At 38.8% G+C, this 24,635-nt stretch overlaps 1 protein-coding gene across 1 annotated transcript in view; it reads left to right on the top strand.

The window, feature by feature from the left end:
• Positions 1-24,635, top strand: part of CDH12 (cadherin 12) — a gene marked incomplete in the record, with an annotated part of 562,961 nt that overhangs the window by 320,904 nt on the left and 217,422 nt on the right. The window contains 1 exon segment of the mRNA XM_034761583.1: positions 18,051-18,466. Within this exon segment, the coding sequence (XP_034617474.1) occupies positions 18,236-18,466 (231 nt within the window).

The following is a 24,635-nucleotide window of genomic DNA, read 5'->3' as shown; positions in this document are numbered from 1 at the left end:
ATTACCTCTGGACTGGAATGTCATCCTTAAACATAAAGACATTGTGAAAACAAAATTGTTGGGTACAAAATGCTTCTATGGATTAAATTCAGTCAAATTTAAAATGATTCAGAGTTTGATTTGCTTTTGGATATGCATCCTAAAGTGTGGCTACTTATCCCAAACTTTAGTGCTAAAGTGAAACTACTGCATCTGCAAAACTGGGGTTTTATTTGGAGAGAACAAGCTTGCTCTTGGATTTCTATTGTTGCCACTCCCAGATGGATACATTGTGAGAAAAATGTTTGTAATGGTATTTAGGCTTCTGCTTACTGTTCCAGCCAGAATGTGAAGATGTAAAACACTTATCTGCCCATTTCAGAACCTTAGCAACAGTTCTAAAAATGGGCAAAATTTCCTGTTGTTTTTCTTTTATACACACTAGTTTTCTCATCCCGTCTACAAATCCCACAAACTTCTCAGGTTCATTCACAAGTTCAGTCATGAAACAAAGAATGAATAGGGTATGGAGTTGCTACTACTCTTCCTACTACTGCTGATTTGAACACTTCCTTTTTGTTTTACTGGTTAGTATTGATTTTTTTCCCTCTTAGTCTCTAAAAGGAGTCCTCTCTTCAGCTTTCACTCTTTGATAGATAGATAAATTTTGTGCAGGGCTACTTCTAGAGTTGCTGTGTCTTGTGTAGCAGTGTTGTAAACTTGTGATTTCTTCAATAATCCCTTGAAATGGGGAAGTGAATGCAGTTAATTAAGACTCTGATTCAGCAAAATTCTTTCACAGGTACTTTCATGGGAGTTAAGCATGTGTTTAAAATTAGGCATGTATTTAAGTGCTTTGCTAAATCAGGACCTCTGATGGGGTCACGTTGTCTGTACAGTATTAAGCACATGTTTAAGTTTATCTCTGTTCCATGTTGAACATGTTCAGAATTGGAATTTCAGTTAGACTAGCAAGTAAATAGCAAAAAAAAAGTATCTGACCAGTTATCAGATAATTACATGTGGCAAACAATGTTGCAAATGATGAATCAATAAAAAGTTCTTGTTAATCATGTAAGATTATTGTATTATATTCTCATTGCCCCATCAAAGGGATAATAATGCCAATAATTGTAGGTATAATCTCAAAAGTAAAACTTTATTCAATTTCTAAGTTGCAAGGTTAAGTTTTTAATACCCTTTAATGCAACAACCCATACACAAACATGTATGTGCATCAAAATAAGGTACAAAACAAAGACTTGTTTTAGTTCTTTTTGTAATGTAAAGCAAGAGTCCTCTTGGGGAGAAAGCCCTCCCAGGAATATCAAAAGCTCAAACATCAGAGGGACTGTTAGCTAAAGCGAGGCATGGAAATAAAAGCAGTCTAGCTGGAATCTCTTTAAGAGAGAAATTTTTATTATCTTTCATATTCTTGATTGTTGTCAACATCTTATTGACACTGCAGAAAAAGAAATGCTTGGTTCTATGGAGGATGAATTATCCACCTGATATTCTTGAATAATCTAAATGTTGACAAATTACTTTAGCATCTCCAGGGAGGTGAGCAGCTGAATAATTTGTTTAAGACTATTGATGAACCTGAATGTTCTTAATATGCTTAAAGAAAACCTCCAAACAATCTTAACTCTAAAGTTTGGAAATTATCCATATAGCATCTGTGTCACCAGCCAAGTTCTGCTAACTGCATATATGGCAAAAATATAGCTCAAAACATTTTAATATACAGCAGAATAATATATTGGATGGAAATGTTATATGCACATTATGCAAATTATTCTTTTTAACTAAATGTAAATGTTACATTCCTAAATAAAACCACATTTAATATTTCTTTTAAAATATCCATATTATTATTGTATTATTTACACATACATAGCACCATTCCTCACAAAGAATTTTAGAGTTTTTATGTACTTAAATCACATCTAAAATATTAACACCTTGGTGCCTAAATTAGGCACCTGAAGTCAGCATGGGATGTGAGTACTCAGAATCTTTGAAAATCAAGTCACTTTTATTTAGATGCTTAAATTAGGTACCTATACTTTGTGTATCCAAATGTTTATATCTATATCTATCAACATATAGATGTAAAAAATGTGGATATCCAAAGTGTGTGTGTGTGTGTGTGTGTGTGTGTATGTATTTATATATATGTGTGTGTGTATATATATGCTTATGTCACTCACAACTAAAATGTTCTTGTAAACCATAGAGGGGGTTAAAAATGAAATAAACCCAGACATAATATTCCCAAACCCCAGGAATTAAAACAATTAATTAAGGATCAAAGGAAGTGAAGTCACACAAGGAGTTCTACTGGAAAAAGAAAATAATTCTCAGAAGGCACATTTAGGGAGTAAATAAAAAAAGACTTTTGTCTTGCTTCATCTATTGGTATGGGACTTAACTTTTTGAGTCCTTTGTCTTTGTGTAACAGGGGGAAAAAAGGGAGAAAATTAATGGGGAAGTAAGAAGATAGAATTTAAACCACTTAGGTTCTTACTTCAGAATGTGTGTGGGAATGATTTTGGCTCCGTGTGTGGAAATCTGTGAGAACGTAAATGCTGTGGCCTGAAGCTCTCGATGGTGAAAAGCTTGTTTCCTCCTGTGATGTTGCACTCCATATGCTTTATGGAAATATGCTTATGAATATGACATAACTGGAATATGCTTTATGCTAAATACCCTTTGTATGGTGTCATTAGAAAGTTTGTAATCTACTAAGTGTGTTCATCCTATTTGTTTGCATGTATTATTTCTATATCTGGAGTGAGGAGAATAAGATATAAACTTGTATCACTGATGTAAACATAGTAAGGGGAGGCCATTAAGGGTGCTCCAGAAACAGTCAGTTTTAAATGGCCTTAGATACTTGAAATAATTCCTGTGTATGTGTGTGCCAGCCCATGGGGAATGGAGACTAGGGGTCTTACAGTGACTATGTCACCTGATAATGAAATCCATCTTAAATCAGGTACTTTTCCATTTGGAAGGAGGGGTGGGGGCCCAGTGAGACAAAAGATCCCCACCTTGTGCCAAAGCTATAAAAGGGGGTGGAACAGGACAAAAGGGGCTTCCAGTCATGAGAAAACCTCTACTTACCAGCTGAGATGTCTGCTGGAACTAACAAGGACTGTACCAGGGGAAAGGATTGGGCCAAGACTAGGAAGGAGTCTAGTCTATGAAAGACGCTTATTGGAACATTTGAGGGTGACATATTACCAGTAATCAGTTTCTTATTGTATTAGGCTTAGACTTGCATGTTTTTGCTTTATTTTGCTTGGTGACTTACTTTGTTCTGTCTGTTATTACTTGAAACCAATTAAATCCTACTTTTTATACTTAATAAAATCACTTTTGTTTATTAATAAACCCAAAGTAAGTGATTAATACCTGGGGGAACAAACAGCTGTGCATATCTCTCTATCAGTGTTATAGAGGGTGGACAATTTATGAGTTTACCCTGTATAAGCTTTATACAGAATAAAATGGATTTGTTTGGGGTTTGGATCCCATTGGGACCTGGGTGTCTGGGTGCTGGAGAGGTAACCTGCTGAGCTGTTTTTGATTAAAGTCTGCAGCTTTGGGGGCGTGTCCCAGACCCTGAGTCTGTGTTGCAGCAGGCTAGTGTGTCTGGCTCAACAGGGCAGAGTTCTGGAGTCCCAAGCTGGCAAGGAAAATGGGTTCAGAGGTAATTTCAGCACATCGGGTGACAATCCCAAGGGGATCCCTCAGACCAAACCCATCACACCCCCATATGCTGATGAACAGAGGGAAGAATGGTCAGATGCATATGGAGCAGCTCTAATTATTTACCCAGAATTCCAGATGCACAGAAGCTCCAGAGGGGAAGGAATTCAAGTATTAATGGATGGGGGAAATGCAGCTACAGAGAGATCTTCATTTGCATAACCTTTATACCCAGAATTTTTCCAGTGACACTTTGGGAGTCTGTAGCGGGGTGGTCACCCACTCCGGCCTTAAAGGGCCTAAAATAACCCAGGAGCGGGTGGTCACTGGGAGCTAGCAGTTCCCAGGCTGAGGGGGGAAGCAGGCTCAGCTGTGGCCATGCCCCAATCAGGGCTCAGTTGGCCCTTATAAGAGAACAGTGGGCCAGGAGCAAACACTCTCTCTCTAGTCTTTGGAGAGGGAGGGACCAGGCTGCCTGGGGAGCTGAGGAAGGTACCACGGCTGGTCTGAGGGTGGAGCTGTGCTAGGGAAGGGCAAGGCAGCTGGGGAGCTCCAGCCTAGCAGAGCCCCAGGCTACAGGCCAAAGTAAGGGCCCACTAGAGCGTACTAGGGCTGCAGAGGGGCAGCTCTGCTATAGGTAGAGGCAGCAAGTCCAAACCCAACCTTGCCTGTGATGAGTGGCTTATACTGCAGTCTGCCCCAGGGAGCAGGGGCTAGTTGGTGACTGGCAGTAACCTACGACTGAGGCGAGGCGAGGATAGTGGGTGGGCATTCCCCGGGGAGGGGAGACCCAGAGACTGAGGGGTGTACTGCCAGGGGGCAGCACCCTGGCGTGCAAGGGGAACTGAGTCTGGGAGGGACACGGGGGCCAGGAAAAGCGGGACACCAGCCTGCAGAGGGCACTCCGATGGCTGGAGAGCTAATTCCCAGAAGGTACCAGCAGGAGGTACCGCAGGGGTGAGTCCCGCATGGTTACAGAGTCACTATAACTGCACACAAATTCAAAATTGGTTGGGTTGGGTAGTGGAACTGAACTAAGAGAAGGGAGGAAAAGATATTTACCTTGTGATAAGGAGTGTGATTAAGAGTCATATATGTTGCTGGTTCACCTTCATTGAGGATCTTGTGCCACTGGGAGGACTCTTGGACTGGATGTGTCTCTTTACTGAAGCCACAGCAGAGCTGAGTGAATTCCCGAGAGGCCCTTCCTCCTTAGTTGAAATCACTATCACTGAGTTAAATGGTGGAGTCTCAGGAGAGGACTTCCCAAGGGGCTGGAGACAGGCTTGCCTAAGTCCACTGCAGAACTCTGGAATTATGCTACCCATAGACACCAAAACATGAATGGGGTTTAACAGATGGGGGATGTGGAAAGGGGAAATGATGGTGTAATGGGACATTAGCCTGTTGGACCTGTGGGTGGAGAACAGAGTTCATATACTGCCATCATTATCATGGGGAAGTATAATATTTATCATTTATATAGATATATTGTTGCTGTATTTTCCCATATTGATTTTGAGTTCCATTTTCCACTAGTAAAGTTATTTTTTCATACTCAGGCTCAGTGTTTGCAAGTGGGGGGAAATATAAGGGTTCCCAGGAAAGGGTTTTAGTGATCTCAGAAATTCAGGCTGTGAGCTCAAGACTGTGGTGTATTAGTTTAAGAAGGACCCTTAGCTATTGGTGTCCAGCCCTAGTGAGTATGGCAGCTCCTGGCAGAGAGTTACATAAATATATGTGTTCAGAGAAAAAATCCTGTCTTTACTTCTACCAAATAAACAGCTTTATGTGCTCCTGAAATCAAAGGGAAACTTTTTAAAAATATATATATATATAAATTGTGAATAAAGCAACTTTCTTTTCACATATGAGAATTCACCCCTTCTACTACCTGAAACTTTTATCTGCCAAGTTTCTATTCAGAAGCACAGTTATGACAGGCAGGGAATGTGCGTACTAATTTTCAATTTGAGGGAACCACATTAAAATATGCCACTACAATTTTAAAAAGGTTTTCCATCAATAGCTTATATGACCTTTGTGCGTGTTAAGTGCTCCATGTAAAGAGCTGCCAGTGGAAACCATTTGCAATGCACAACATGAAGTTCCATTGATCATTTAAAACTCAGGATCTATGCTTTGTGTTCTTGAGCACCATCTACTGGCCCTTTATTTGCTAAGTGTTTACCTATATAGACATCACTCATTTACAGAGCACTCCTGTAGCACTCTGACTGGTTTCTGAGCAGCATATCTCGAGAACAGCCAAAGCCCAAATGTGGAACATAAAGCATGACGCAAGCACAGAAGGAGGAACGCAAAACAAATTATTCATCTACAAAGCTTAAAATACTATGGGATTCCTTCCTTTAGTGTAAATAACTTTTTATTAAAAAAAAAATCAGGTCCATGCTTCTTTATTGCTTCCACAACTAAGATTCAACAATAAAAATGAAGGGATACCAAATCTGTATGAAACATAGAAAACTCTGAGCTTGAAATGAATGGCATCCCTAGAAAAGAGACAATGGCTATACAGAGCCCAGCTGCAGCATTTTCTTTCCCTACCATAAATAGGGCACAGGTAGGAGCTGATCTCTTCTGCCAGTTCTCTGCCTGCCTTTTCCTCACCAGTAGTCAACAGCAGGAGAACAAAGGGCAAAGAGAAAAGAGATCAGTGTAATCGTGAGTGGTGGGACATGGGGATCCTGGAGAGGAGCCAGTGGGAGAATGGACATAAACTAGGATTGCTTAATATTGCTTAAAAACTGATGGCATAATCTGGCTCTGTATGTGCTTTGCTGGTGCTAATAGCATTACCACTCTCTCCCTGGCTGCTTCTCTGATACTTATGCTTCTTTGTGGAAGGCTTTTATTTATTTATTTGCTATATCCCAAGGTGAGGTTTGTCTACCCCTCTTTACGGGGGAGCCAATCTAAGTTGCTCCCAAACAGATCTGCCTATCTTTCCACATATCTTGAGACTGAAACACATTTTTTTTTAGTATAATAGGGGGATTGTACCTTAGTTATTACAGTATATCTGATTGATTGGCTACAATCTATAATACTGCAGGTATGACATTATCCTCTCCCCATAATGCTGTTGTTTGTCAGTTCAGCTAAGTTATAGTTTTACCAGGGACTATTTTTGTGCTTTGTTTCACTGAGTCTTAACTGTCCAAGTGCATTATTGATTTCATTTCTAAACCACAGTTTTGCAAAGTACAATAACAAGACAAATTTATGCTTATTATAAAAAATAACACAATAAGCAGACATGACTTCCAATTACTTACATTGAATTAGTTTATATATAACATAAACACATACATAACCATATAGCTGTATTTATATTAGATTTGAATCCAAAAGGAATGGTTTGGAAGAAAACATTTTTAATTGTTAAAAGTCATTCTGAAGATCTCAAGGATCTTTATGTACATAGAAGCATAGAAGTTAAGGCAGAAGGAACCGTTAGATCCTCTAGTCTGACCTTCTATATAACCAACATAATTCATTAAGCCTCAGAACGCCCCCGAATGATGCAGTGGTTGCCATTACAATGGCCAATATTTGCCAGCAGTTACAATTCACTGGTGTCTCTGTGTTTCCTCTTCTTAGTATAAGGTAAAACTGCTAACTGCAAATGTTGACTTTTATGGCCATCACTGTAGGTTAGCCTTATAATATCCATTTTTAAACCAAACTTATTTTATCTCTGCCTTATTGGCAGGACACACAGTTCAGTGCTGGAAAAAAATATCCTATAGTTGTAGCAATGCCTCTAAAGAAGGTGTCATAAACAGATAGTTAAGGGTTAATGCCTCTTTTACTTGTAAAGAGTTAAGAAGTTCACCTAGACTAGCTGACACCTGAGCAGAGGAACCAATGGGGGGGCAAGATGTTTCAAAAGGAAGGAGGGAAGTTTCCTTTGTTTAGTTTCAATTTAAGTTTTGACCGGAGTGGGAAAGCTCCAGAATTCAGCCTCTTATCAATTAGTGAAGGAAATAAATAGGTTTATGTTTATTTCTTTGTAACTTGTCTTGGGCATTAGGGAATAATCAAATTGGGTAATTTTTGTGTAACAAGTTTTGCCAGGGGAACATCCTCTATGTTTTGAATCTGTTGTCTGTGAGATCACTGGTATGCTATCTCCCAGAGGGTTTTCTTTTACCTTTTTTTTTTCTTTAATTAAAAGTCTTCTTTTTAAGAACCGGATTGATTTTTCCTTGTGTTAAGATCCTAGGGGATTGGATCTGGACTCACCAGGAATTGGTGGGGGAAAGGAGGGGGATAGTTAAATTCTCCTTGTGTTAAGATCCAAGGGTTTGGATCGGTGTTCACCAGGAAATTGGTGAAGAAGTCTCTCAAAGCTAGCCAGGGAAAGGAGTTAGAACTTGGGAGTGGTGGCAGCAAAACCAGATCTAAACTGGTAATTCAGTTTAGGGGTTCACATGCAGGTCCCCATATCTGTACTCTAAAATCCAGAGTGGGGGTGAAACCTATGACAGAAGGTGATTTTTTTCCCCAGTTCACTGTAAAATGCCTATTTCTTGTATTCATTGTATAATACTATGAGAGGATGTGTATATGTGACAGAAGACAAACAGAATGAGTGAGAGAAAAGAGCATTAAGAGGTATTCATTTCTGAAATTAAAGGAGCTACCTGCATGAGTGGAGGTGTGAATATATGTTCATTCCAAAAAAAAAAAAAAAAAAAATACAGGACAGCTCATTTACCATATGGAGAAAGGAAGTGTCAGACAATGAGAGACTGCAAAAAATAAACAGCCTGCTATAATTTTCTCTGTTTTGTTGTTGGATTAGTATACACCTGTGTATTTTTATAATACTTTCATTTTCCATTTTCCCCTTTATATTTCAAATATTTGGAGGGAAATGCATTGAAATTGACTGAAAGAAATAAAGGTGAGGGGTAAATGGAGTGTTTGTTTGTAAGAATCCAGGCTGTTTCTTTAGACAAGATGCAGAATGAGACTGCATTAAAAGCTGTCAAAAAATGTGTCTTTTTATTTCTTCTTTCTCTCACACCATATGCTGTCTGCATTGGGCCCTAAGTGCTGAAATCCAGAGCAAGCATCTGTTGTGAAATTACTCAATTCATTAGTCATGAGACTGGGAAATGTGCAGTATGTACACCAGAGACATTTAAGAGTTTCTAATGATGTAGGTCAAACAAGATTCCTGTTCTACCTTACTTAGAGAGTTAATGTAAAATAGTTATTTTAAATGTGTCTAGCTGTTTAGTAGCTAACTTTGTTCTACAAATCTGGAAATCTCCTACAAGGACAGTAGTGAAAATTCTGTAAAGGAGAAATGAGAATACTGTGGTGTTTCACGGGGCTTCATGATATTTAGGTTCCCTCTGAAACACATCTGGTTCTTGCTTTAAAAAATTGAATAACCAAAACATGGAGATTTGTTTTGATTAGAGTAATTTATAATTGGCTGGAATCTCGAGTTAGGACCAGTGTTGCCAGTTTCAGTGGCCAGAGCCATCTTTGGTCATAGCACTGAGCCAATCTCCAAGTGCATGCCTTATTTATTAACACATTATCCTTCAATATTCATGTTGCAATGGCTGCCAGGCTGAAGAAAAGTATTTCCAGTTTTAAAGAATAAAAGTATAAGCTGCAGAAAACAGTGGCATTGTTGACACTTTCAAAACACAAAAGTTCTATTTTGATATATCAATCTTCAAAGAAGGGACATAGACCAGAGACTTAGCTGAGCATGACATGACAGCTGAGCATCTGGTCTGATAGATCTACAGATGTGACCAAATCTTAACCCTGTGAGAACAGATGACATGTTGATAGCATGGGAGTGACTATGCTAATGTTTGTGTTAAGCTTATGAGCATGCCCCATGTGAGCTAAATTAGTTCAGAACCCTGATATGAATGTTCTTGAAGTTAGTGAAAGATCTGTGCCTTCTCTTCAACCCAATGCTTACTAAAGTGTAATGTTCACAGGATAAGTAGTGATGGCTTCTAGTTCTTTGTGCAAACAGGCTGTCAATTTACCCTAGAGAGGGTATCAGCTTATGGAATTAAATAGATAACAGATTTCTTCCAATAGTGTTGGACTATTCAGGAAACCCAATTGTAAGTGAGATAAAAATCTAGCTGTGCCACCAAGTATCTGATCTAGAAAGAGATAAAAGGGTTAAAAATCTCTTAAAATAAGGACTAGGGGGATGTCTAAGGTTATATACCTCAGTCCATACTTAGCCACATAGAAGTTGCTGGGAGCTATATGCGTGCTGCGCCTCTGAAAATGAAGTGCTTAAATGTGGATTGAGATGCCTAACTTCAAGTACTCTCTTTTGAACATTTTGGCTTTGGGTATTTTGATTATATAAAGTAATTTTCCTAGCAAAGGGAATTATGAAGGAATCTAATGTAATTGGATTAATTATATCAGATCATTGTAATTATATCATAGAATCTTTTAGTAAAAGAAGAACTTAACTGAAAATGTGTGTTTTACTAGAGTACATGATAACCTGATACAACCCTCCTAAAAAATTACAATATTGCATGTTTCAGAATAACTGGCTACAAATAAGCTCTGATTCATTTCAGTCTCACATATTATTTGTAAAGTTAAAAACACCTTTCAGTCATAGCCTGCTGTCTTCAAGTTTCTATTTATAGACATTATTAGTCTGCTGAAAGAGCTTGATATTTTCCCCCTCTATCTTAAAACATTGCTGACAGAATCAAATGAAGGATGGTTTCACAAGTGTGCACATTTTGACTTTGATAGATTCCTACCAGAAATGAAAATGTTTGTAATTTATCAAAAATTTAAGATTCTAGATCATTGACCAAGTGGCTGTAGATTCTCTTCTGAGAGTTAGTACTTTTTGTGAGAGGAGGCCAACATTGCATGGACATTGATGTAAAACAGAACAGAAATAAAACTTGTGATTTCAGTGTATCAGTTGACTATTTTCAGAAAATAGGCAAAAGCGTACATTACTATTAGGTATTTAAAAAAAACACATAATGAACTGGCAGTTAAGCTGTAGAGTTACATAAAAGTTTGATAGAAATGCAGGCTTTGTCTTGAATTCTGAGTGTTCAAGGCTTACTTGTCATCCTTAGTGGGGTGTGTCAACTTGGTAATGAAACCAGGAACCAATCGTATTGAGTGTTGTTTCAGGTTTGTAATGAAAGCTTCACCCTATTCTTTTGATTCCACTCCTCCTGCTCAGGTATTCTCATGCATATTTGTGGATTAAAATTGATTATCTCTTCACATTTGAAAAATGCAGGTTTTAGGTCTTACATTTGAGACTTAAATGTTCTGCTCTGGGTTAGATAGATGTGTTGGTGGTGCTGATGAGGTTGATACATTGGATGTGGAAAATTAATTGTAGACAGAGGTGGTACATTGTTCTGTAATCACATTGACTATTTCCAAACAGTCTCTTTCCATAATTTATTTTTTTGTCACTAATTGGTTTATCTGGCAGCTATAATTTACTATTACTCTAAGGGCAGGTCTTCACTACCCACCGGATCGGTGGGTAAGCAGCGATCTATCGGGGATCGATTTATCACGTCTCATCTAGAAGCGGCTAAATTGATCCCCAAACATGCTCCCCGTCGACTCCAGAACTCCAGCTCGCAAGAGGAGGAAGCGGAGTCGATGGGGGAGCGGCAACGGTCGACTCGCCACCGTCCTCACGGCCAGGTAAGTCGACCTAAGGTACACCGACCTCAGCTACGCTATTCACGTAGCTGAAGTTGGTGTATCTTAGGTCGACCCCAATTGTACCTCAGTCAATAGTATACAGCCACAGGTTTGTTTGTTTTTGAGAATCTTCAAAACAATAGCTTTATCCCTCTTTTTCCTATTACACGTCAGAGCCATTTGTTGGAGCACGATGAGTCTATCATTAGAATTTATTGCCATTGCAATAGCTCTTAAGTGTCCCAGTCATGGACCAGGGCCCCACTGTGAACAGACACAGAACAAAAAAATGGTCTCTGCCTTATTTGTTGGATGCTGGTTTCATCTATCACTTATTTTTGTAATGTTAATGATCAAGTCAACATTTACAGAGCGGGTCCCAGAACATTATATAATTATCTGTTCGTCTTGCTCTGAATGTGCTACAACAACAGTCAGACATAGATTAAAGGCCTCATTTTATACCAGTTCTAACTCAGTAGGCTAATGCAGATTTGCACCAATGTTACTCCTGATTTCTACCAATGTAACTGAGATCAGAATTTGGCCCTAATTCAGTATTAGGAATTCCCACTGCATTTATGGTTTGTTCCCTCCATTTTTCCAATTGTATTTACCAAGCAAACAAGATAATTTTAATAGTGTTGTGTTCTAATTGACAATTGCACTATGATTTTGGTATGTTGTCTGTACTGATTCTGTCTATATAATGTTATTATTTAGTCTCTTAACAAGAACTTTTCTAACATTGGCTCCACTTCAGCAAAGTTCTTAAGCATCTACTTAACTTTAAGCACCTGAGTAATCCCATCCCTGGTCAGCAAAGTACTTCAGCATACATTTGACTTTAAGCAGGTGGGTAGTCTCAAAGCTAAGCACATACTGAAGTGCTTTGATGAACAGGGATGAGACTACTCATATGCCTAATGTTCAGCATGTGTTTAAATTCATGCACCAAGGCTTCTATTTATTATAATTTGTAATACAGAAGCACCGACCAGCCCCCAATAAAATCAAAATCTTCCCCGCCTGTTTGCTCAACAGTAAAAGACTTTGCCTGCCCCAAAGAGCTAATCTAAATAGAAAAGGTTGTAGGAATATGATTAACCGAGTATTTACAGATAGGGAACTGAGGCACAGAGAGATTAAGTGACATTCCCTTGGTCACGAAGTGTGTCTGTAGCAAAAGTGGAGGTTGAACCTAGACCTTGTGAGTCCCAGGCCCATCTTTCCATTCTAATATTTTTCAAAATCCATTAGCTGTTGCAACACTATTTCTATTTTCCAGATGTTGCAGATAAATGAGGTCAGATGGTCAGCCATTACACATTCTTACATCTTAGTAGGTTTTCCATCTAGCACAGATCTATCATTTTTCACTATTGCCAAGACTTTTCAAACTTCTTTATGAGTAGGAAGATGGTTGTTCTGCATTAGCTGGTGTTTCACATAAGCAAAAACTGTTCTTTGCAATGACTGATTTATGATTAAGGTGGCTGTTGAAATGTTTCCACCATCAGCGCATAATGGATACTTTGTCAATAAGCAATTCACTTCCATTCACAGTGGTGCAATTATCATCTTTGCTGGCCTGAAGACAGTTTTGAGTGCTTCATGGAACTTTAGTGTTTCTTGTTAGTCTACATGGGACTATAGCTCATCTGCTGTCTTTTTACCCCACCAGTTACCTTAATTCAAAGCTAATTTAGCTCTGTGTTTCAAAGTTCTTTATAGATTTGACTATTATGGGCAGATTAGTGGTCACAAAGGACATATGATTGTCCTTTCCATAAAAAGGTGTAGCCACTGCCAAGCTCAGTGAAGATATACTCTTGTTCTCTACCAGAATATGCAATGGCAGCGTTGTAGCATGCAGGTGCTTCCACTCTTAGAGCAGTCCTTCATTCAAGCTGTTCATTATTTGTCAACTTAATTTAATTCTAGTGTTGGAATGTTTCAAGTAGTAACAATAATACTGTATTTAATTGATATTATTAATAAATTATTATATTCAATTTCTCAATTGCATGTTATGAGTAGAGCTGGTTGGGAATTTTTTTAACAACTTTTTTTTCATAAAAAATGCTAATTTGTCAAAACTGAAATTTTTCACAGTGAAGTATCAGTTTCAATAAATTTCTCTACTTGGAAAACTTTTGAAATCATCTTGAAATTTAAGATGTAGTGCATTTAAAAAAAATAAAAATGAAAAGTTTCAAAATAATCCAAAGTAAACATTTTAATTGACCCAAACTGAATTTTGGGGGATTTTCAGTTTGAAACAAAAAATGATGGTTGGTTGGTTGGTGGGGTTTTTTTTTTTGGTTTTGGTTTTTTGTTTTTATTGGTGGCAAAAAAAAATTTGGCTGAAATACTTCTGTCAGCTCTAAGTACAACATCAGTTTCTGAATTGCAAAGAGGGTGTCCAATGCATTGCTAAATTTACTAGCTGTTTGTCAGTTCTGCCAGTCTTCCTGTCAGCAAAAAGTTTTATTTTTTTAAAGAACTATTCTCTCCTTTCCCCTGACCCTCTGTCTCAATCTCCCACTGCTCAAGTGTAATCTAGCAGAAGATTCATGCAAAAGAGTGGGAAATGTGTCTGCTAAAGAGACATCTTTTAAGATCTGGGCCTGTCCACATACAGATTTTTTTTCTCATGGTGAACTCTGCTGCAGCTGATGTGGAGGCTGCTCCTCAATTCCACATATCACTCCTGGCATCACCTTTCTTCCCGCCCCCCACGCACACACAGGTAAAGATGTCAGCAACACTGGGGCTTCAAACCAATGCCATAACATTCTATTGCAGTTGAGATGTTGGAAAGCAGGCGAACAGACCAAGAGAGAAGGGGTTAAAGTCATATATTTGTATTGGATACGAGCCTTCCAGCCATGGGGGAACTGTTCCCCTTTCACTAGAGTCCTTCAGTCTCTTTACATTACTTTTGGTGCCATATAACACTTTAAAAGCTCCCTGGCTGACGGATGTGGCTGGAGGCCGAGATCTGCTGGGAGAACTATAATGTATTGAGTAGAGCCTCCTCAGTAAAGGACGGTGGTATAGCTGTTAAATTGAATACAGAATGATTTTTAGCTTCTCCTGGAGCTTTTTTCTATCACTATTTATTTTCAGCTCTAATCTGGGACTGGGGATTTGGAGAGGACATGTGGTTTTCTGTTTGGATGATCCATGGTTGTTGAGATTTTGTCATTCAAACTAGGCAAAAACTCAGCAACTGCAGAGCAAGAGAGGCACGAGGAGCTGGCAGCCCTGGAACTGAATTATTGATTAACACAATGCTGTATACTGTATGTGCATTAAAGAGGGAAGCACAAAAAGTCATCTGAACTGTTAAATAAATAAAGCTGTTAAAAGAAATGAATTTCATGTGTACCAATATTGAGAGCATATGCAGAGCTATAGTACAATGAAATCCTTTCTTATGGCTGGTGTCAATAGAAGACAACAAATAAAAAGTAGGTTGGAAGTTTGAGAGAATATTAAAGTTTGATAATCAATCATTTTCCTTTGTTACCGAAGAATATTCAGTTCTGGAGACCTAAAAGAGAAATGTCTTGCATAAATTTTGAAAGTATCTTTATTAAAACCAATTGTTTGGGTCAGGCTTGTGCCTTTTTTTCCCCCGTACTGCAAATATCAAACTTTAATCCTTTCTGAAAATAAAGATCAAGCAGTCACTTTAACTAAATACCTTTTCACTGCACTTTAATATCCCATTTTATTAATATCTGTGCCTGTCTTGTTTGCTCTTTAAGTCTTGCAATGAGTCCAGTGTGGTGATGGTTTTGGGGGGAGGGAAGAAGAGAAAATATCCTTTATGATTAGGATATGTAGGTTTTTTTTACTTTCTTTTATTCTTAAAGCTTGTTACATTTCCCTAACCTCCCAATTATGTGTCTTTTATATTGAGAATTGAGCCTATATCTAAGAATATGTCTACACTACCCACAAGATCGGCGGGTAGCGATCGATCCAGAGGGGTCGCTTTATCGTGTCTAGTCTAGATGTGATAAATCGATCCCTGAGTGCTCTCCCATCAACTCCTGTACTCCACCGCCATGAGAGGCCCAGGCGGAGTCGATGGGGGAGTGGCAGCAGTTGACTCACTGCGGTGAAGGCACCATGGTAAATTGATCTAAGTACGTCGACTTCAGCTATGTTATTCACGTAGCTGAATTTGTGTAACTTAGATCGATTTCCCCTTCTCCCCCCCAGTGTAGACCAGGCCTAAGAAATAATAACTGCATCATGATTACTGAAAAGAATCACATTATGCACAAGGAAAAATAACTGTTAACATTGTTCGTACATGAGAAAATATATCCAGTAAGGTAGCTTGCAGTATCTTCTTTACTAAAGGCCACGTTGCAGCATTGTTTATTTTATTTTATTTTATTTCTTTTTTTTTTAAGCAGAAGTCTTCACTGAAATCAGTGAAGACTTCTGCTTAAAAATTAATGGCACACTATGGCCCTAACAGTGGTAAATTCCATGGTGATATAAATTTCATTTTGTTTTTTTAAGATTTAAAATGAACCTCTCTTAAACCCTGGAAGAAATTTACAGCATGTTTGAGAAACTGCATTTTGCCTTAGAACATCATACATAGAACTTTTGAACAACCTATCTTTGCTGTCCACAAGATCTCCATCGGAGTCTCAGCCTTGCTGGTATTGTAAATACATGATGGTTGAAGGTGTAATTTAGGGAGAAAACAACTCTGCTTCCCTGCCATGAAAATAAGCAGTGTCCCATATAAAATAGAATGATTGCCTTTGCTGGCCATCAGCAGCACACAATGAAGAAGGAGCAGTCATATCAGCCCAGGATGGAGAGATGCCAAACAGACATACTTGGGCCCCATAAAAATGGCAAGGGACTAGTCCTGACAATTACACCAGCATAGCATCATCATCATAGCAAGAAACATTTGCTGCCTATGAATACTTAGCTGTGCAGAAAATTCACTTTCTCTGAGCGTTTTTTCAAGCAACTTCAGTTGCTTGAATGTTCGTGGAAATCCAACACAATGGGGCTGTGTGCAGACAGGTTGTGACGTTTACCTAATTCCAAAATCCAGAGTTAGTGCATTGACTCCAGTGCAGATTCTGTGGATTTTCACCAGTGAAATTGAGAACCTCATTTCATCTGTTGAGACCTGAGCTCACTTACAAGAGAGCTATCTTTTGTTGGGGATGGTATTGCATGAGTTAAAATGTATGGGTCTGACCCAAAGCCAAATGAAGTCAATGGGAATTTTTAGATGGACTTTAATAGGCTTTGGATCAGACCATATGTAGGTGATGTGGGTGCTAATTTTCACCATTTATATCCCACTGAATTTAGTGCAAAGACTCCTACGGTAGCTGTGCTCAGACTTTCGTTGGGCTGAATTTGATCCATTTTAAAAAAAAATATTGTAACTGCTTATTTTGCATCCTTCTACCATTGCCATTTTACTAACTACTGAAAATGAATCAAAGAATTTCATAAATACAAAAATAATAGAGAGGGAGAAAGAACACCACTGTAATTACACTGGCTGGAAAACACAACATTTTTTTCATCAGTCATATGAAATATTCTACACTGGGGTTCACAGTTTAATGTGTTTAATATGACTCACTGAGACAAGCACACAGTCAGACAATATGATTTTTCATTGTTGGCATCTGGCTGCTACAAGGGTCACTACAATTGTAATAGCTCCCTTGATATGATAGTTCTGTCTCAGCCACATAGTTACTGTGTTGATTTATTTTTTAATCTGTAGGTTTGGTATATGTCAGTGTAAATGTGTATCAGTGTCTTGCATTACCAATTTTGTGTGTGTGTGTGCAGCTTTGCAGTTTTCCCCATTTGCTGCTCTTTTGCTGTTTTCCCCCTAGTAGTATTATTATTTATTATTTATTTATTATTATTTTATTTTATTATGGTAGCAGCTAAGGACCCAGCCCACTCCTGAACTTCAACATCCCTGCCATTTAACACTAGGCCTCTCCTGATAAGAGACCGCCAATCATGACACATGCATTCTGAATCAGTGGTTTTATTTTATTCTGCTATATTGGCATAGTTTCCTTTTCATCTTTTTTAGTTCCTGTGGAATTCACACACTTTCATCTCTCTGAGAATAAGGTTCAATGCAAAGCTGTCTGTGTATAGTTCCAGTTATGGTAAGAAAGGGGGAATGTTTCCAAGGCTTATGTTTTGTGGCAGAGATTAAAAAAAGTACAGAATCCCATGTCTTCATAATTTGGTACACTATACGTCAGTATTTTCTGCATGAATCAAGAGTAAATATATTAGAAATTGCTGAGGTGTAACAAATGTATTTGATAACTAGGACAAAAAGAGCACTTGTCTTCAGACAGATACAAAAGTAATACTAAACAGAGTAACAATGAACCATTCCTACAGTTACTGTGCAGGATCCTACAGCAACTCAATGTTATCAGCAAAATAGTACTAGTTTTTTAAACTCCGCTTCCTGATCCTCTCTCTCTCTGTGTCTCAGGAAACTAACTAGGTGTGAGAATTTTGATGAACACTTCAATGTAATTTTACATAATTTAATGTTGCCATGTAAATCTCTTTTATAGGTCCCTTTAGATGGAATTTAATGCGGCAAAAACCTTGTCATCAGAAGGATTAATGTCTGCATTAGCATTTCCGCAATAAAATCTGAAGCTAAGTGGTGGAGGCCACAGACACCTCAAACCTGGATTCTACAGCTCTACATTAAGTGCTGGAGTTTTTATTACTTGCTGTAGGGAAGCCTTTGCCAATGCTTACAAGGAACTGTTTATCCCTGCTTCTCTGGGTCCTGTTTGATGGAGGTCTCCTAACACCACTGCATCCACAACTACAACAGACTTTAGAAGCACGGCCGAGAGAAAATGTTGTCACAATGCCAGGGAGGAGGTCATCCGCCCAGCGGGTCAAACGAGGCTGGGTATGGAATCAGTTTTTTGTGCTGGAGGAATACATGGGCTCTGAACCCCAGTATGTGGGAAAGGTAATTTTTTTACTTTTTCTTTAAATGCTGAAGTGACACACAGATAGTAATATAATCTATAAATGTGTACGTTTTAGACAGGATGAATTTTCTCCATCCTTCCCTCCCCCTCCCAACTCCCATAAAGTTAAACTGAGTCTTCTGGTGTTATACTTTGTGTATCTGGTGGATCATACAAAATAGGAATGCAAAACTGTGTTCAAATTAAATTGAAATTTAGAAAGTCCCTCACTTTTCCTGCAGCTTAAAAATAAATAAATGAATGAATAAATAAATAAATAACCCATATTTTGGTGTTTCGTACATGTCGCCATGTAAGAAAAGAGAACAACAAAGCTATTAATAATGCAGTTTACATACTGTATAGGGATCAGATCTTCAGCTGGTGTAAATTATCATAGCTCCATTTGTTTCTGTGCAGTTATGTTGATTTATATCAGCTGAAAATTAGACCCTATTTGTTAGAATACTAATGTACAAACAACTCCCCACCCCAGCATATAATTAATGTGGATATCAATTTTCTTTTTATCCACAGATTTATAACCTTTACTATCCATGTTCACATTGGACTAATTTTCTTATCCCTTGCTTTGGAGATAAAATAAATCTGGGAATTCTGAAACATTTTGGTGTCGTATGTATAACTAAACCTAGTAGGATCTATTATATTGCTGTTCATTGTTAGAATTAGATGTAAGATCAATTTCAGGGGTCGGATTTGGACCTGCCATTCTAGGGCCCAGGGACAAGCATACTGCCACTTGATCCATACTTAGGTACTGTATGTTTAGACTGTCATTTCTGCGTTTTGGTACCATTACTCACATTAGTTTTTGGCAAACAATTGTTTTTGGTCTGTTAAGGACAAATCATATTATGGTACCATATGCTTCACTTTCTGATAATTTCTACTGTTGCCATGCTTGTCTGACAGGTGGACAGGTTGCCTCATAACACATGATTCAAACAAATATACCAATCTGATGCAGCTCTTGTTGTGTGTGTGTGTGTGTGTGTGTGTGTGTGTGTGCGCGCGCGCACATGTATGAGTGCGTGCACGCTCAGACACACATACACAATATAAGGGCTGCATTACAAGATAATGTGTGTTTGAACCATGACTCTGTGTGTGTGTGTGTGTGTGTGTGTGTGTGTGTGTGTGTGTTTGTGTTACACTGATCATTATTTCTTCTGTGGTGCATGAATAAGTTGGCAACCAGTTGGGTGGGGTGGGGGCAACGGTGAGAAAAGTGTCTTCAGAAATGAAAGATAAGACACAACCTAAAGTATTAGGCAGTCAATGTTCAGAGTTGCACAGAGGTTGGAGGAGTAGTTAACAGCTCCAATTAAGTTTTAGTAGGATACGTCAAAATCTGTATGATGCACTGGAAATTGACCGAGTGATGTTTTACCTAATTAATATTTTTCCTCTCTTCTGTTATGCATAAATTCTACTTTGACCACAGGACTTTACTCACTGGAAGTCAGAGGCCAATGATTCGTTCCTTGGGCACTCAAAACTGCCACTGAAATGAGTGTTGGAGTTTTGCTTGCAGCAGAAATGCAGCATCATACATTGACTCTCAGCTTATTATCATAGAGATTTTTTTTCCATCATTGTTTTAAATTTAAATGGTTCTGTCTATGTGGGGAATGAATACCATATTCTAACTGTAACCTGAATGATATTTACAACAACTTCACTTCTCTACCATTCCTGCCCCAAGCAAACCCCTCAGAACCAGGGAAAGAAGAATAGAAGACTCCATAAAATCCAATAGGGACTTTGGTTTGCCAATCTAAAGTGGAATGTGTTCAAATATTGTAGCTTTGGGCATTAATAAAATCGTAAAATAAAGATAGATAAAATTTTGAAATGCAAAATATATATAATGAGGACAAAACACAAAAGGTAACATGGTGAACCTATTTACCACCCTCCTCCCCCGGCCCCCGCAAAAGCAAACTAATATGTTGATAAAATTTGGTCCTTGATGCTGTGTCTGAGATTTACTGTACCTATAGTTCCTGAAGTCATGCAGTGTTTAGTGACATCAGGAAACGGTGCTCACACACTGTAGTGATCAGAGTGGTATACAGACATGGATAGATAGACAACGTAGCTTTATATCTTATTGTATTCTGTATTAGGTTTTTCAAATTACTTTAGGATTGTTTATTTAAGATTGAAACAGGATTTGTCAAACAAGCATCCAATCAAAGTAGTTGAAAAATCCTGATATACTAGTGCTGCTGATCTGACACAAGCCTGACCTTCTGAGCACACGAAGGTGGGAAACACTGTATCTCCTCCCCCTTTTTAAAATGTAAGTAAATAATAAAAGTGATCATCAAATTTGCTACAGTTGTACATTATAGTTTCTCGTAAAACCTTGCAATGGGATTTCCTCTCTAGCATCTTCTATATAGGACAGAGGAAGGGATGAATTAAATCACATCATCTCCCGTGGTACAGGATTGCTAAGCTTTCCTCTGTCGCATCACACAGAGATGCTAACATAGCACCACCATGGCTCATAGGTCTTTATGATCTTATGTAAGATGACTGGCTAATAATTCTGGGCAATTTTAGACTGACAAAGGGATTCCTGGGTCATATTAGGCTTGCATGAACAATGGGTAACATTTGTGCATCTTTACTTGTCAAACCAAAAGAACCATTACGGTTAAGGAGCAATATTGGTCATGAGTAGGATTTACAGATTAACTAGGCCTGTCTTTAATTCTGAAGTCTTTTTTTTTAACTGATTCAAGTTGCTGGAAAGAGGAGTTCTTTATCACACATAGGTGTATGGATATAATTGCACTTTAAGATAAGTAATATTGATGCATCTTCAGTACTTAGTGTACACTTTAAGGAAATGTGCCCCTAGTGTGCCACTTCTACCTAGAAGATAAAAATAAAATATGAAGGATCTGCTCATGGAACACACAATAATTGAGAAAAGGTAATGAATGCCTCATTAACATTGAGGCAGAAAACACAGATCTGATTCCAGGACATGAAAACTGTTTGAGCTGATCATGTATTGAAACAATGTATGGTTCTACTTTATGCTTATTATCAATTACCTCTGTGAGGCAGAGTTTTATCCATCAAAAGCATTTATCTCCAAATTTATATACACCTCTACCCTAATATAACACAACCCGATATAACAGGGGTTCACATACAATGCAGTAAAGCAGCGCTCCGGCAGATCAGCATGTCAGCTCCCAGCCATGGTGCTCTGCTTCCCACCGCCGGTGAGTGTGGGGAGGTTGGGGAAAGGATGCCCCCCATACTCACCTGCGGTGGGAAGTGGAGCGCCGTGGCTGGGAGCTGGAGGAGTGGAACTGGCTGGGGCTGGGCTGCTCCACTTCTCGCCACTGCCGGTGAGTGCCCGTCAGGGGGCGGGTGTGTGTGAATAGGGGTCGAGGGGGTTGGGTAGGGGGTGGGGTTCTGGGGGTGATTAGGGATGGGAGTCTCTGGAGGGGGCAGTCAGGGGACAAGGAGCAGTGGGGCCAAAGCAAGTTCGATATAACTCTGCCTCATCTATAGCATGATAAGATTTTTTGGCTCCAGAGGACCGCGTTATATCAGGGTAGATGTGTGTGTGTGTGTGTGTGTGTGTGTGTGTGCACTCTAGCGGGCCGGGCCAGTTTATTTACCTTGTGACGCAGCAGGTTCAGCCGATCGCAGCCCCCACTGGCTGCGGTTCGCCATTCTGGGCCAATGGGGGCAGTGGGAAGACGCGTCCAGCACATCCCTCGCCCGCGCCGCTTCCCGCCACCCCAATTGGCCTGGGACGGCGAACCGCAGTGAGTGGGGGCCACGATCGGCCGAACCTGCCGCGTCAGCAGATAAATAAACTGGCCCGGCCAGATAGGGTGCTTACTCTGTCGAGCCGCCTGCCGAACGTTGCTGACCGCTGATGTGTGTGTGTGTGTATGTATTTATATATATATATATAAATTAATAGCTCTATCCTATTTACAGCTATTTATTTATTTATTTATTTATATGTTTATATAAAACTGAAAGTATATCTTCAATTGAAAGTATAGTAAATTATAAATATAATCTCCAACTGAAAGTATAGTAAATAGAGTAAATATCTAGAACAGTAATTTAACCTTTTGAATACTAGCAAGGGATGCACACCCAATTGGGAAGAGGATATTCACAGACATTTCCCCACTGGATGATATGAAACTTCTATTGGAGAGACAAGGTGGGTGGGGTAGTATCTTTTATTGGACCAACTTTCTGTTGGTGAGAGAGACAAGCTTTTAAGCCACACAAAGCTCTTCTTCAAGTCTGGGAAAGGTACTCTCAGCATCACAGCAAAATGCAGCAGATTTTTAGTAGAAGTACTTACAATATATGCTAAGGGACCATTCAAGTTAGAGTGGCCCGATAACACCTCTGCAGTCATAAGACAAAAAGAGGGGGTTAGTGCATTAAAGATTGTTGTAATATGCCATGCATCCAGTGCCATGTTCAGTCCATGATTTTATGTGACTAGCAGAATAATGAGTTTAAGCTCCCAGGCTCATCTTTTGAAAGTGTTGTGCAGGCCTCCTTTAAGGATGAGGACTCTTAGGTCAGACAGAGAGTGATCGCTTTGTGAAAAGTGTTCGCCCACAGGTGATGGGGTGTTTTTTGTCTTTTATCATTTTCCTGTGTGAGTTCATTCAATATCATAGTGATTCTCTAGTTTCACCCACATAACTGTTATTGGGGCATGTAGAGCACTGGATGAGGTTGTTGTGATAGGAATGTGTAGGATCCATGAATCTTGAAAAGCATGTTGAGGGGGGCTGTTGATCATTGTGGCAGTGGAGATATATCTCAGGTTTTGCATGTGGTGCACAAATGAGTTCCTAAATATTTTCGAAAATCCAATGTTTGCTTTATTTGTAATGATTCTTTAGCATCAAATTAAAGCTGTATATTTGGGAAGCAATTCTTGACTTAGCACTACTTTATTATATCTTGAAGGTGTTATTAAGTGTATTGGAATGTCCAGGATTTTTCATGTGGCATGTAATACTATATTTTGTGCTTGGAATTACAGCTTTTGTATCTTTTTCTTCCAGCCAGGATAACAGGACAATTCTCTGATAGGTGCACTGTTGGTTATATTGTTTATTATAGAACTGCAGCACTAACAATATCTCTGTAATTTATAAATAAAGGTTTAATGTGCTTATTAAATCAGCTGCCAATTTCACTAAACATTTACGGATGACTACTTAATTTTAGAAGCCACCTGGAACAGAATGGAAGAGATTTACAGCAGTAATGTCAGATATTATCAGACAAAACTCTCAATCCAGTTTATGTTAGTTTTCAGGAGACTATCTTAAAAAAGTGTCAGGTTGCATTTCAAAAGATAGTTGTAGAAACTGATGGGGATTAGGCTAGTTCACATTTAGAGAACCTGAAATAGTGCTTAAAGTTGACACATTCAAAGCTGCCCGTAAAGAATTCTCTTGACAACACACTTTGGCCATTGTAAATGGAACAGTAAATCAAAGTTTCAGAAATCCTGTGTCTGCATATTGGACAGCAGTGAGGGAGCACAGTAAGAATCTGCCAGATATATAGGCAAGAGACTCATGGAAGTCTCTATAGCAGTTCTAGATTAAAATGCAAATATTGTGCCCAGTACTGTCCTGAGTTCTATTTGTGCAAATCAGGGGGATTTTTGCATGCTTATTGGATTGTAGAAATGAATCAATTTCATTTGTTGTCCTTGATGTCACTTTCCCGGCATCCTTAGGCATTAAAAATCACATAAACATTATATATGTGTATGTGTGTGTATATATATATATATATAATGTTTGTGATTTTTAATGCCTCAAGATGCGGAAAAGTGACATCAAGCACAGCAAATGAAATTGATTTATTTCCGTGTGTATGTGTGTGTGTATATATAAAAACACAAAGGGCAAGATTCTCTCCTCAGACCTCTGTTTGGCACAGAAGTGTGAGGTATATGCGGGGACCCTGATCCTCAGGACTAGCTCTAGCCCCAACACAATTTAAAGCTGCTAGCAGGCCTTGGATATAAGGTTCTTAATGGTCCTTATGCCATTGCAGGATAGGTGTAACACCGTATTGCTCCACTATGCCCTCTCTGCATTCAGTCATGCC

The sequence above is a fragment of the Trachemys scripta genome, chromosome 2 (genome assembly GCF_013100865.1).
Source record: "Trachemys scripta elegans isolate TJP31775 chromosome 2, CAS_Tse_1.0, whole genome shotgun sequence".
NCBI classification, from domain to species: Eukaryota; Metazoa; Chordata; order Testudines; family Emydidae; genus Trachemys; species Trachemys scripta.
Note: the sequence above shows the minus strand (reverse complement) of the source record. Positions and strands in the feature narration are given on the sequence as shown.